General features: G+C 42.4%; 1 protein-coding gene across 2 annotated transcripts in view; it reads left to right on the forward strand.

The window, feature by feature from the left end:
* The window catches only part of CREB5 (cAMP responsive element binding protein 5), a 321,691-nt gene that overhangs the window by 189,773 nt on the left and 117,172 nt on the right, over positions 1 to 14,746 (forward strand). The window contains exon 1 of one of the 2 annotated variants that reach the window (XM_061198624.1): positions 1,009 to 1,053. The exons of the other annotated variant lie outside the window; for it this stretch is intronic. Coding sequence (XP_061054607.1) covers positions 1,043 to 1,053 — 11 coding nt within the window. The 5' untranslated portion in view covers positions 1,009 to 1,042. Of the gene's footprint in view, positions 1 to 1,008; positions 1,054 to 14,746 lie in introns of those variants that run through there. 2 annotated transcript variants of the gene reach the window in all.

Consider the following 14,746-nt stretch of genomic DNA (forward strand, 5'->3'; position numbering starts at 1 on the left):
CCACCCATACCAATTCCCCCCCAGCCAGTGGGGGGACCCATAGCTTGTCTTCATTTTGAGGGTGAACATATTCAAACTCCCTCTTCTTCGAATGACTCACCTGAGAGTGGAGTGCTAATCTCAGGAAGACAAGGTCTGTGTTTTGCAATGAGGGTCCTTTTCCCTTCTGCACATAAAAGCGACCAGCAGCGTGGGCCAAGGGAGCAGGAACTGTGAATCCCCCTTCTGGATGGCTCCACACGTGGGCGAGTGTTTGGCCCAGAGTGGGTTTGCCCTTGCTGACAGGGAGGTCAGATGCGACAGATCTCTGGAGGGCTGGTGGTTGGCACTGAGCAACAGAAAATCCCATCCAGCTCCAGGAAAAAAAGGGCTGTGGGTCATGGAAACGTGTCACCTGGTTCTGAAGAAAGCCTGCGCTGGTGACCTGTCTTGGTTTTTCCTGCTTATCCTTCCAACCTGCTCTTCCACCTCTTCATCTCCACCTCTGCCTATGTCTCCACTGTTATTTCCCTTTCACCAAATTCAGGGACTTTTTTCTTTTTTTTTTAACCAGCATTTAAAAAAAAAAAAGAAAATTGGAACCAGTGGACCCCTGCCCGTAGAACTCGGGGTCCCCCTCTGAGTCCCAGGCAGCTGCTGGGCCATCCCCAGGCGGTACTGTTTCCCGGCTCTGTTTACTCGTTTCTAAGGGCAATTGCACCACTAAGGCTCCCTGAGTCTGGAACTCGGCCTGGGGCTGTTTTGGTTACATTGAAGTTTTTGCTTCAGTTCTGCCAGATTTAAATGGTGACTTCACCAGCACTGAGCTAAAAAGGAGAAGGGGGAGGAGGGCGAGCCCAGGAGAAAGAGAGCGAGCAAGCCGGAGGGAGAGAGCCAGAGCTGGGCGCAAGAGAAGGGCCAGCACATTACATCATCGCTTGGCCTGGAATCAAGTGGGAAGGATGTGACTCACTCAGGCTAGTTAAGCCTTGGCTCAAATTCTACACACACTCATTCCAGAGCTCTCATGTTCTGCACCTCAGGAGGGAATTCAGCCTCAGTGATGTCCATGAGGTTTGTTTTTAATTTTATTTTCTTTTTTCCGATGTTATAGATTTTTTTTTTTTTTGGCCCCTACCGCCTTCTTTTCTTGAGTCTTCGTCGTCCTCCTCCTCCTCTCTCTCTCCCCCTTCTCCCCTTTCTGCCCGTCTTTGTTTCTCCTCTTCTTCCTTCTCCTCTTTCCCCAGCCCCTCCGCTCCTCTTCTGGTCCCGAAGAGGCATTTCTTTTCACTTGGATCAGAGTTTTTGTTCTAGTACAGCGACCTGAATGAGTTGAACCGAGGCTGGGTTGGGCGCACACACACAAAAAAGCAGCGCGAGCCCGAGGGATTGGAGCATAAGGGGCCACAAATAAAAAAGCGAAGAGAGAAAGCAAACTCGGGCGAAGTTTCTTTGCTGCGGTGTCGATCCTAATCGGAGGAGACAGGGAGAGAGTTAAAATGCAGGAACCAATCGCTTGAATGGTGATGTAATGCAAGAACCGCAGGGTAGTTAAGTAATGTGAGAGCAAGGGGGTCAGGGTTGCAAAGCATTTACCTGCTCTCAAGGGGTTTTCAGTTTATTATCAATTGCAGTGACTGTAACTGGCTTCAGACTGCAATCTCTAATTATTCACAGACGCCCCTTTTTTATCTTTTATTATTAAAAGTAAAACTATATTATGGTATTTTAAAAAAACATGATATTATCACAGCTGTGTATTATTTTCCACGAGGATTCTCTCTCTTTCTCTTCTTAAGTGGCTCAAAACGGCTGTCTTTTCATAAAAGGTCGAAGTGAAGTGACAGTGGGAGTGGGGGTGACTTTTTGGGTGTAACTGGTGAATTGTAAATGCCTGGAAAACCCTTTGGTGTGTCATGCTGAGTAGGAAGAGTTGTACTATTGCATTTATTATTAAGAATATACTGTCGGTTTTTAAAGTAATAGATGATGATCCCCAAAAGCAGCTACAGTCTTTCACCTATTATTTCAGTTAATGTTAACAGCGGTTAATTTTAACTTCCTGCTCTTTCACGTGACAATTAACTTAATCCCGTGCTAACTTTCAAACCTGTATGTTCTTGAATTATTTTCAAGATGAGATTCTCTAGTCGTGGGAGAGATGATGAAAACTTCTGGATTGATTTGTTGAGAAACAGGTAGTTAATATTTGTGAGTAAGGAATTAACATGAAATAAATGGAGAGAGGGACAGTCGATGGCGTTCTTAATGTTCTAAGGATCCAGGGTACCCAGAGAGAGAGAGACTTACACGTTTTGAAAATTATGACCACACTTCTGTGCGTTTCATAAAATATATTTAGTGCTATGATGCTCTGCCTGGGCTGAATGCTTTCTGAAACCATCCAGCATTATTAGTTAGTTCTCAGCCAAAGCCCTCCGCAACTAGAGAGCCAGCCCAATGAGAGAGTAATCCCCGACTCTTGGCTGCTCCAAAACTTCTCTGGCTCAGTTAGTCTTGACCATCATACAGCTGGTGCGTATTGAGGCATGGGGCACGTACCAGAAAGGTGTTTGTTTATTTATTTCATGCATGTTTTGGATATAATTAATCATGACTTTTTATGGATCTTCTCCCCTCTCGCCTTTTTTGGGCAGAGATGGAAGGGGGAGATAATTTTTGGAAGTAACAGCGTGATGTGGTGGAGGTCAGGAGGCCTGAGTGCTAATCCTGGTGAACCTTGAGCAAGTCCCTTAAAGCATCTGGGCTTCATTTCAAAATGAGGGAGCAGACAAGGTGGGTGACAAGCCCCTCCTCCCCACGTGGAACCAATCTTAGGTGATCTCTGAAGTCCCTTCCAGCTCTAAAACTCTGTGTCTGTGTCCGTGTTCTGTAAAAGTTTTGCTAAACGGTATTTGACATAAGTTTTCAGAGAAAAGTACATTTGAATTCGAGACGAATTAGTGCCTTGAAAGAAATGAATGGAGGAGGGTGAAGGGGAACATGTCTTTTCTCACTTTAAAAGTTGTTTTTTTGTTTTTTGCTTTTTGGCATGAACGTTCCTCTTGTGAAATTCTTAGTTTCCACATGCAACCTGTAAGGAGTCCTCAGTGAGATATAAAGATGCATAAAATGGTCCTAAAAATGCAGGAGACATTTCTGTTTCGTCCACTCGTATTCATATTCAGAACAGAATTTTTAATGAATTTATTCCTCCCCCAAAGACTGCACAACTTCTTGATATGTTTCTGTAATTTTAACATAAACTTAAGTTTTTAGATGAGATTGAAGGCTATTTAAAACCTTCGAGAAACTTGAAAGGCAAAACTATATGTGCTTGTTAGAAAGATAATTTTACCAGACAATATCCCTATTTTTCAGCCAAATTCCAGGGTAGTAGCCTGATTGTAAAGTATGTATTTATGGATCCAGCTTAATTGTGCACAGGGAAAGATCACAACTGTGCCTGTTTGGCGGGGAGGAGGCGGGTAGTGTGGGGCTGGGATTACCCAGAGCTGAAACGAAACCACTAGTGAAGGTTATTAGTCATTGTGCAGAGTTTGATGACTGCCAAGTGTGTGCTTGAGACTCTTCAGGAATAAAGAGGGCATGATTTCTTTTTTTAGAGCATTACAATTTATGTTGACTTGGCTCCAAGGTGTTCACCTATAATCAGAATGGTCCTGAAACGACTGACAGAGAGGCAGGGCAAGGGGCATGAGCCCAGCTCGGTCAGACTTATAGTAGTACCTCACTTCCTCCCCATGATAACCCAGAAGGATAAGAATCATTAGCTCTGCTGTTCGGTGATTGTTTTGTTTTGTTTGGAATTTTTGTTTTGATTATTGTTGTTTTTTAATTGAAATTTTTATTGAGGTACTTGTAGACTTACATGAATTTGTAAGAAGTAATACAGAGATTCCCACGTACCCGTTACCCAGTTTCCCCCATTGATGACACCTGACAAAACTCTAGTAAATATCACAACCAGGATATCGACAGTGCTACAGTTCACTGCTGTTATTCAGTGTTCCTTAGACTTACCTCTACTTGTGTGTGTGTGTGTGTGTATGTGTGTGTGTGTGTTTTGCTTTTATCAATGTGAAAACTAAGGGTCAGACTTGCCACAGTTCACACAAGCTCTAACCCCTTGAGTCCAATCCACACAAGGTCTAGCTTGCCATCACTGACAAATTTTCCTCCACCGTCAGGACCATCAGGGACCTCATGGCTGTGCTTGTCAATGGGCTATCTTGGTGATTGTCCGTGTTTTACATTCCTTGGGGCATGGCCTTAGTGGTAGCTTTGCCCTCTGTGGAAGGTCCCTGGAGCCATGCCTCACATATTAGCATTAGCAGGTGAAGGGGGAGGTAGGGCTTTGATGGCATAAAAGAAGAAGCACAGATCTAGTCCATCTGTATGCCAGGCACAGAGCATAGGGATGCCCACTGTACATGCCTAAGCTTAACCATAAGTCAGTGCTGAACTCAGCCTTCTTCCTCGTCTCCTGCCATTTCTCCCCTGGTAGACACATCTATGACATGAAGAAAGGGGATGACACCAGGAAGTCAGGCAGCTATTGGTCAGAGAAGTAGTGCGGGGTCTTCTGAAAAGAGCATGTGTTTGTGGGTCAAAAGGCCTGGGTTCAAGTCACTCTTCCACTTCCTGGTTGTGTGACTTTGGCATGCGACTTAACCTCGCTGTGCCATAGTTTCTATCTTCTTTGTAAAATGAGGATAACCATACCTACCATGTGGGGTTGTGAGGGGTAGAGACATTCTTTAAGGGCCCTGGCACACAGTGAGATCACAGGAATCGAGTTTCAGCTGCTCCCATCATGAGGATGCAGGAAAGGGTCCTCCTGGGAAGTCTCTATGCAGGCGACTGATTGCAGATTCTAACTGGACATCCTGTTCCCAGCGTCACTCAGTCTTCTTCCTTTTCCAGCCTCTCTTCCCTTATGCCTTGTTTTTATTCAGAAAATCATGCAGGTCTGAGATCAAGTCAGGTACTTGAAACAGAACTAAAAGTACCATTCTGATTAAAGTGAGGTGAGAACTAGTGCTGATGAAACCTGCCAAATTCCCAGTGACCTGAGTGGAGGGAGAGATGAGAACAATGCAGGTTGGAAGAAAGACCCTTGTGTCCCCATTCATGCTCAGCTATGGCTTTGTGAATGGGAAAATGGAGTGAAATGGAGATGAGTGAATTCAGTCGTGAGAACTGGATTCCACTCCTGGCTTGATTAAGAGAATTTCTATTTGCAATAGTTTATGTGTGTAATGCCTATCTTTAGTCGGGTGAGGCTCCCTTTTAAGCTTGTTACCTCCTCTCGCATATCTTTTCTGGTGGTAAAAATGATGTTTGGAGAATGAAGAGAAGGGGGTTTCCAAGGTGGCAAGGGTTATGATGGTGAAGTTGGTGGGATTATATAACAGTGATGGGGCCCAAGACTTATATCAAGGGTTCCATCCTAAGGTTCCCAAGTCTCTGCTGGAAACGAGACCTCAGGCTATCTCAAGCTTCATGATAAAAACGTCTCAGATTTTACTAAATAAGCATTGGTCAGGAAGGCCAGGTCAACATTCAAAGGCAGAAATTAGCATGGACTTGAAATTGAGCACTGTCGTGGGCCTGACGGAAAGTAGGGTGGGCACACCTGAAACTGCCCATAAAAAAAGTAGAATCAGTGGATTGAACACGGCCTTCTCCTTTCTGCTCTCTTTTTGTTTGGTCTTCTTGGGCCTCTGATCTTCGAAGGGGACTTTTTTGCATTGGATTTTGGAAAGATGTGTGTGCGAGCATCTGAGCCAGCGGCCATGGTCATAGCGCAGGGATGTGGGGAATAGCCGAGAGGAGGAAGGAACATGGGGGCCAATAAAAATTCTGTGGTTCAAATCTGAAGTTTATAATTTTTAAACAGACTTTGCTAGTCTGATTAAATTGTACAGTAAGGCTTGGTGCTTTCAGAGATGTGCATTTCATGAATTTTGGTTGCAAACCACAGCAGTTCCTTGACTACTTACATCCTTGAAAACTGAAATCGACTTGACTTAGCACTCCAAAGTCCACAACGTAGTACACAAACACTTTATAACAAGTCCATACATCTTTTCTTCCTGTGCCTACCCTGGCAGGAGAGCTTATTTAATGATTGATGAAGCAACGCTGCACCCAAGAAGAATTAATCAATAGTTTGCAATCATTATGGAGAGTGCAACAGTAGTTATACAATAGCCAAGACCCATCTAGCTATCAGCAAAGTCTTCCTTTCCACCACATGATACCAAAAATTGAATTCTACCTTATAATTTTTTTCCTTGCTGTCTTTAATGACTAAAATAGAACTGGATGTGTCCAAAACAGCAAAGCCTGGAAAAAAACAATAATAAGGTTTCAAAGGAATGCCAAGGTGTCTATTAATACATAGACTCAATCACTCGTCTTAATGGGAGATGGAAAATGGGGCCAACAGGCTGTGTTCTGTGAGCCGGAATGCCTACTATGAATTACTGTGTTTTAGGAGCCTATGAACTTTTAAAATCAAAGATCTTTAAAGGCTGAAGTCACGTGGAGCTGGATACATGTGCTGACATGGCAGAGAGGCCATCTAGGCCCCTTGTAGCCTTGTGGGCCTGGCTGCCCACTTGGCTCTGCCCCTCTGCCCTCAGTGGGGCCCATATCACTGCTAAGGAAGAGCTGCAAAGCAAGCTCCTTTGCAGAGGCGGAGAATGTTCATTCAAAATCAATACGGCCCATGTGACTGTGCCCCATGAATCTCTTTGGAGTCAGATCTGTGTTCAGGCTCTGGCTTTGTCACTTGTAGCTGTGTGATTGCTGACAATCTGTTGAAAGTTTCTGAGCCTCCATTACTTCATCTATGAAATGGAATCCGTGAGATAATGACTAAATGCACTTAGCATGGGAAATGTTCAATAAGTGTTAGTTGTTTAATAATGGGACCAGCTGACTTTTTTTGGAAGTCTGAATAATAGTCTATTTGGGGCATCAATAGTTTAGAGAGAAACACTGTCATTTACCAGTTCCTTCCCAGAAAGGTAAACTGAGTCACAGAATGCCAAGGAGACTGTGGACAGGAGAAGAGGTGAGGAGAGGATCGTATCATTGGCTCTATTCTCTGTGACCATCTCTTCACTGGCCAGAAAATGAGGCTTAAGATCTCACTTGAAAGCAGTTTATCAGAGCCAAGAAGAGCTGGGTCTTTTTTTTCTTCCTACGCCTTTTAGTAGTAGATTTCTTTTTTAGATGGCATAAAGCAATTTTTCTTTTGCATTTGCCTCTTCTTGACCTTCTTATTTATCATAATACTTCAGTCAGCTCAGCAACACTCTGCAATAAATGGCCGATCTCCTTTAATTCCTCTGGAATTAATCATAATAACAGCAATTATGATAAACCCATTTAGTATAAATGTACATGTAAATTACTCTCACATTGCATTTTCACCTTTAGTTTTGCTTTCACCAGCATCCACCCTAATATGGTTTACGAAGTGGGCTCTCTCTAGCCAGATTATTTTACTTAATTCAGACCTTGCCCTAGCTCAGGACGAGGCTGCTTTTTGCCATTTCCTTCCACCGAGGGTGAAGAGGAAGCTCCAGTGTACAGGTCACAAGGGATGGCATTTGCTTTGCCTTTACTCTCAGCATCCAGAACTTCCTTAGCAATAGAATAATAATCCTATCATTCTAAATGCATTGATGAGGCGGGAACTTTAGAGATCCTTCAACCCAACTCATTCATCTTACCGATCAGGAATTGAGGCCCCCCAAAATGTGACAAATTATCTGCTATCATAAAGCTATTTGGTGGCAGGTGCCCAAGACCTGGCTCTAATGCAGTGAAGAGAACATTTTCACCCTGCCAGGCTCTTGGGTTTCCTGGAGCCAGGAACAGCATCTTCTTGCTCAAGCTGATGCTTCTCAATACCCTTTTGAGTTCTGGCTCCTGGGGATGGTGTGGTAGGAAGAGTGCAAAGAAAGACTCAGAGGTGCAGCGGCACAGAGGAGCCGCTGGCAGGCTTGGAGAAGCTGGGAGTCATTCAGGCACCTGGCTGTGCAAACACTCCACCCTCTGGTCTGGAGGGAGGGGTGGGGAGGCGGACAAGATATTTTGCTTTCTGCCTCCAGCCAAAAGCTCCCTGGTGTCTAGTTAGTGGGTGGGGCGAACCGTCCCTCGTTCATAAGTGAGACGGGGTAAACGTCCAGGAGTCAGCTCTCTCTGCTTCCCACCGCTCTCTCGCTTCCTCCCTCTCCCCACACCAGCCCTCGATACACTGAGTGCCTGGCGATGAGGACAGAGCTTGGAAACCGCCCCAGAACCAGCACCCACCCACCTGCAGGATGTGACCTCTGGGCTCTGAAACTCGCTGCTTCCTCCCTCTCGCTCCCCACCTAGGGAACGGTTTTAGACCACAATTCCCAACCCAGCCCCACTTTGCACTTTAATCCCAAAGAGACTGTGGCACTTTGTGACCACAGAAAACTTGTCACTTCATTACGATTCTGAAAAAAAAAAAAAAAAAGCAAGAGAGCAAAGGGTAATTCATAGTTGTTTTAATGACTTTGCATCCTTTCCCAGGGAGGCAGCTTTCAGCTGTTAGGCACAAAGGACGCCAGCACTGACATCTAAGAGTGTGAAGCGGGCAGCATTTTTCATAATGCTTTATCACAAGATTCTTCACAGCCAGTTAACCCAATTAATCTTCCCACAGTAATTATCCAGGTGCTGTACTATTCAGCTTCCCTGCAGTCTCCAAAGCTCCGTGGTGTGGAGATGAACTATTGTGCCTCCCGACCTTGAAAGGATGTTTCTAACTAATTAATGATTGTTAAGTGCTTGGAAAATGCACTTTGGAAATATGCTGGTGCTAAGATGTCTGGATCTTGCACTGTGCAACTGCATGGTATGCGAGTCGGAAATCATTCTTCCCGTTTGTAAATCATACGAAGATGAGTATGACCCCTTCTTTTCTCAACTAGATATCTGTCCCCGCATCCCTCCCCTACCACACATTTGTTCTTTGTTCGTTTCTCCCAATCTGTATTAAGCAGACTTTGGTGAGGTAGTCTGGTGATTCTTAGGATTTCTTCCGGGAAGTGAGAAGGCTCATCATCATGCTGGGTCTTCCAGCCATGTGGTCTTTAACGAGGCGAAATGAAAACTGCTATTGGCTGAACTGCCAGGAAAAGAAACATGGTTTTCTGTATGGTAAAGGGGTTTCGAAACTTTTTTTAATTTTTGGCTGCGTTGTGTTTTCGTTGCTGCTCGCGGGCTTTCTCTAGTTGTGGCGATCGGAGGCTACTCTTCGTTGCCGTGCGCGGGCTTCTCATTGTGGTGGCTTTGCTTGTTGCAGAGCACGGGCTCTAGGCGCACAGGCTCAGTAGTTGTGGTTCACGGGCTTAGTTGCTCCACGGCACGTGGGATCTTCCCGGATCAGGGTTCGAACCCGTGTCCCCTGCATTGGCAGGCAGATTCTTAACCACTGTGCCACCAGGGAAGCCCTCGAAACTTTTTTGATATGAACAACAGTTAGAAATATATTTTATACCACAGCCCAGTGTACTCACATGTATATGTTTACCTATGTGTGTGTATGTATAGTTTGATGAAACAATTCTTAATCTTAACTGTGTCTAACTTCTTGGATATCACATCCTATAAAATACTAGCCATGTCAGATTAACCTGATTTCACCAATTTCTCACTAATTTATCCACTAATGAACTACAGCCAGAGTTCAAAAGCACTGCACAGTGGAAAGGTCAGTGGAGTACTGGACCAGGGTCAGGAGACCTGGGTTACATTGCCAGCTCTGTCCCAACTCCAAGATTCCATCCCCAGACTTCAGTGTCCTCATATAAAATTAAGGTATTTGTTTTCAAACTGAATTTACTCTTAGAGTACTTTAAAAAAAAAAAAAAAAAAACTTTTTATGGGGAAGCCCAGTATGGAAAATAGAGCCTCTGATTGGCCCACAGCTCCTACCTCAACTCATGTCCCCACCTCCACCCAGAAGTCCTTGGAACACAATCTGAATATTACTGGGCTAGAAATTTCCTAAGTCTCTTCTTGTTCTGGCATTCATTGATTATTTTATTTCCTAGGTAATAGAGTTATCTAACGAAACACACCAGGTTTTACTTCTATTGATTCTGAGCTAGGAATTTTCAATTGGTCATCTCCAGAATCAACGGGAATTTTTGCTGTAGGACCATAGTTCTTTCCTGCTTCAGCTTTATTGCTTGTTCTTAGGCCTCATGGGCTAGGCTTCTTCAGGGAAAGAATGAGTTTGAAAGGCCTTTGGTGGACGTGTGAGCAGGCAGACGTGAAGATGTTTATTTATGTCATTGTGTCTGTTTTCTTGCCTCCTAAATTCAGCAGGTTCTTGACTGTTAACACAGCTCAAATCATTTGGCTTACAGCTGGTAAAATACAATTTTCTGGTTCTCCGAAAGAAAGGTTTTTCAGACTTATCAAAAGAGAGGCTCGTAAGACTTCTTGAACATCAAATAGCTCTTATAAAACACCATTTTGATGAGTTAAGTGTAAATGAATCAGAAACATACAGATTAAATTTCCCTTGAAAGACACATGGGTTTAAGAATTAAGGGGGGAAAGTGCTTGGCAAGATGGATTTCAGGTTTTTGCCAAACCTCAAAATGTTTGAAAAATGATTTGAGACATTTTTACTGAACGCAAAATGCCACGGAGTTCACCCATCCCAGACATAATAGCGAATCTTTTTGACAACAACTTTATGACAAGAAAAAAGGCCTGTGGGGCTTAGCCATTTTCTCAGTTCTCTTTTAATACCGCCCTCCCACCCCACCCACCAAAAAGCCCCACATTTATAGGGCAAGGAGAACTGTCTGATTGACAAACTAAAGTTTCAAGTCAGGCAATTACCAGAAAATAACCCCACCACTCTTAAATTTTTGGATTTTTTTCTCACATACTACCCAAAGTCAATTATACCATTTTCTAAGTGGAATAATACACTCTAGGGATATGCAGTATTTGATATATTTTATTCACTGGTGTCTAGAGCAATGCACAGTTATTCTAGTCATTTGTCTGACATTATAGTGCCAGCTTCTTTGGAGATGGAAAAAAAAGTCCATTAAAAGCAAACAGATTGGAGGGAAATATCCATTGGTTTATTAAAACAGCCGCAGTGTGGAAATGCTATATATTATAGAGGCAGGGCATGGGCTGAGGTTTTCAAGTTGCTGGGAATGGTCCTAGGAACTTGAATTCTGTTATAGCTTCTTTATTTAATAAGCTATATGAGAACTTCTCCACACTTTAGAATTTTTACTGGCGTGAGGAAAATCAGGAGTAACATAGGAAGGACCCATGGACTGATTATGTTATGAGAGCTGTGCATCTTATGTATTCAGTGCCCTCCCATCCCATTCTTTTTTACTAGGTATTCCTGACAGAAGCCAGCTGACAATCTCATTTTTCACATGCGAAAGCACAGACAGAGTGGGTTTTGGGTAAGCTGCACACAGCGAGTGAGGGAAGGAGCCTGGGTGAGAAGGCTTGGGCCAGGCCATTTGCTCTGTGAAGCTACCTTGTCTTAAGCCCTTGTTTCATTTTCCTGTTTAAGCCAGGATGACCAAGGTTTGCTTGCCTGCTTCCTTCCTTCCTTTCTTTTCCTTTGAAATAAAGGGTGTATTCAGTGACTGCCAATATCGATTTAGAAACTAGGGGACAACAATGTACTTTTCAAAATGTTTCAAGTCAATGTAGACCACACACACACAAAAAGCTATGCTATCTTTAAATCTATATGTTTTAACTCTATGCTGGAAGTAATGGGAAATCTATTATCTTTTTAGTACAACATCTGACACCATGTTTTGGTGTTCCTCTCCAGGAACTAAAATTAATTTGTTGCAAAAGGAGCACCCAAAAGGGAGAGTAAAAGTCACAAGAAACACAGAAAACAGTTTTCAGTACCTCCAATGAGAATACTACATGGCAGTGATTGTTAAAATATACAACCCCTCCCCATCTCATGTCTATTTATATTTATTGAGCTCAAAGTGAGAAATAAATGAAAACTAGGAATACTGGAGAGAAAACTCAGTGATACCAGCTTCAGAATAAGAAAGAGTAGGGCGAAATTCTGGCTCCATTTTTACCTTTTCCAAAGCAGCTTAATATAGGATAATAGGGCCAAGAGGGCTTCTTTGTTTCCGGAAAATGCTGAGCCCCTGCCCATAGCTCAGTGCCTCCCTGCCACTTACCCTAAATCTCTCTCTCCCTTTTAGTGTACTGCCCTCTAATTCAAAAAATCAAATTTGTGCACTACAGTCTATCAAACGGTTCTTTTAGTTTGTAACTCAGACACCTACGTGAAATACTAGAAAATTAATTTTAAAAATTCTCAATGTATGTAGTCATCTACATACCCAGTTTGTCAACTACAGGGGGATCAGGCTGAATGGACGCACATCAGATAGCATGTATTTCTAGATAGGGCTTGTTATCACTCAAAGAGATTGTTCTCATCTCATGTTAAGCTATGAACAACAGTAATTATTTAATATCTTGTTGGCCTGTGTTGATGTACTTTACATCAACCTGCTTTGATGAACCTGATGAACCTGCTTTGCACAGATGGTTAACTCAGCTTTGAGCCCCTACTTACCAACATCCCCTCTCCCTCACTCTCACACACACGTATGTACATGAACGCACACACACGTGTGCTAACTTCTCATCTTTCCTGGAACAATTCATGTGTCTCCTCTCCTGAGTTCCCTCCCCTGAAACCCCCAGGGTATCAGATATCAGATGGGGGATTCTCCCTTTACACCTACTCTGACTTCCATGCCTTGTCTGTTTCCCTTACTACATGATGGATTTCTTAAGGGCAGGGATGATCTTTTATTCACTCTGGGCTCCCAGCACAGTTCTTGAAACATAGCAAGAGCTGAGTAAATGTTTAAAAAAATAAACTTAAAAAATAATTTTAGTTGTGTTTCTGTTGGATTGTATTTTTACTGAAGCCACAAAAAGTAGGTGGGACTGAAATTGTCCCTTCTCAGGCCCTCTTGGGTTCTTGGTCCTTGTAGAAAATTCGAGCAGTAAAATACAGTGAAGTTTTTGCTCAGATGATGAGCTCCCTGCTTGATTTCAACTTTCTCCCTCCCCTAACCTATGTTTATCCGCATGGTCTTATTTATATCTATTTCCTTTTGATAAAAATAGAAGCTCAGAAAAGTGAATTTACCACACAAGGGATGATACTTTTGACTCAAGCCTGAGTTCACAGATATAGTTAAGATGCTGCCCTGCATGTGGATGTCCAGCTAGATGCTCATTTTCTGAGTCATCTCACTTCTGAGTTTTCACTTTTTTAAGAGTAAAATTAAGATAGGTTCCCAGGGATTTAAAAAAAAAAAGTGAGTAAAGCAGCCAGTCTATATGTTGAGACCCATATAAGGAGATTTGTGGGCACCTGCCCAAACTGAGAGAAGCATTACAAGCTACTCAAAGCCTACTGAAATGTCAACACACTTTTGAAAAGGGTCCATTAGGGATGCAAATTTGTGGTTCCCTGATTATGATAAGCAGTGGAAAGAAAACAATGAAAACCATTAGGAGGTTTTGAGAGCTTGATTTTTAAGAGTGGGGAAGGTAACTCTAGTTTCTGCTAAGGGCTGGGCTTTGTTTCTTTTCCTAGCCCTTCCCTGCATTCTGAACCAACAATTCTCATGATTTAAATGATCCTAAAAATTCCTCCGTTTTTGGATAAAGCCAATTAACTCATCTCTAAATGGGGCAACTTTGAAATTTCATGCATGTCAGATAAAGTTCATTTTAATAAGATTCATTCTGTGGATTACAAAGCTCACATCAGGCTTCTGGTGTATTTCGCTTTGTTCTTACAGGGGTTTTTCTTATAAAAGGTTAATTGTAATTTAAAATCTATAATTCTAACTACGTAGTCTTTTACAAATCAACTCACACCAGGGGTATATTTCTATTTAATAATCATTTAGGGCTTTTCTGTGAAAATAACCGATTCATCTAATCAGAAGGACACCTTTAATTCTGGCTGTCCTGAGTTGTTCACACATGACATCAAATGATATCCATTGTAATGGATAAACTAAACTGGGGCATAATTTTTGTGTAATCACTCTCAATGTAAAAAAAAAACGTAATTGATTTCTCCATCTTCCTTGATCTGGAAGGAATTGTATCAATTTCCAGGACGTCATAAAACAAAATATTTAAAGTATGTTTCAAATAATAAAAAAAAAGAAATACTTAACTTAATAAAGATGTGGAATTCATTTGTGAAGAAAAACACTGGCTGTGGACCAATAGGCCAAAGAGTTTGCCAGAAGTCTGCAGTAGACAGTCATTCCTGAATGTCCACTCTCTCCATCACTCTGGAGCCCACTCCATATTAAGAAAATGAATTTTCTCAGCCACACTGGACTTTGAAATCACTGATTTTGTTTACTTTGTTTTTGAGTAAAAACCCAGAAGATCCTTTTTTCAATTTTCTGCCCACTCCATATTAAGAAAATGAATTCTCTCAGCCACACTGGACTTTGAAATCACTGATTTTGTTTACTTTGTTTTTGAGTAAAAAACCAGAAGATCCTTTTTTCAATTTTCTGCCTTATAAGGAAAGCAATCCATGGCACTTATAACTATAGTTCTTTATGCCCTATTTTAACTAAGGAAGCTTGCTTGGCATATATATTTGATGCTTGGG

This window comes from Eubalaena glacialis, chromosome 8 (assembly GCF_028564815.1).
Source record: "Eubalaena glacialis isolate mEubGla1 chromosome 8, mEubGla1.1.hap2.+ XY, whole genome shotgun sequence".
Classification (NCBI taxonomy): domain Eukaryota; kingdom Metazoa; phylum Chordata; class Mammalia; order Artiodactyla; family Balaenidae; genus Eubalaena; species Eubalaena glacialis.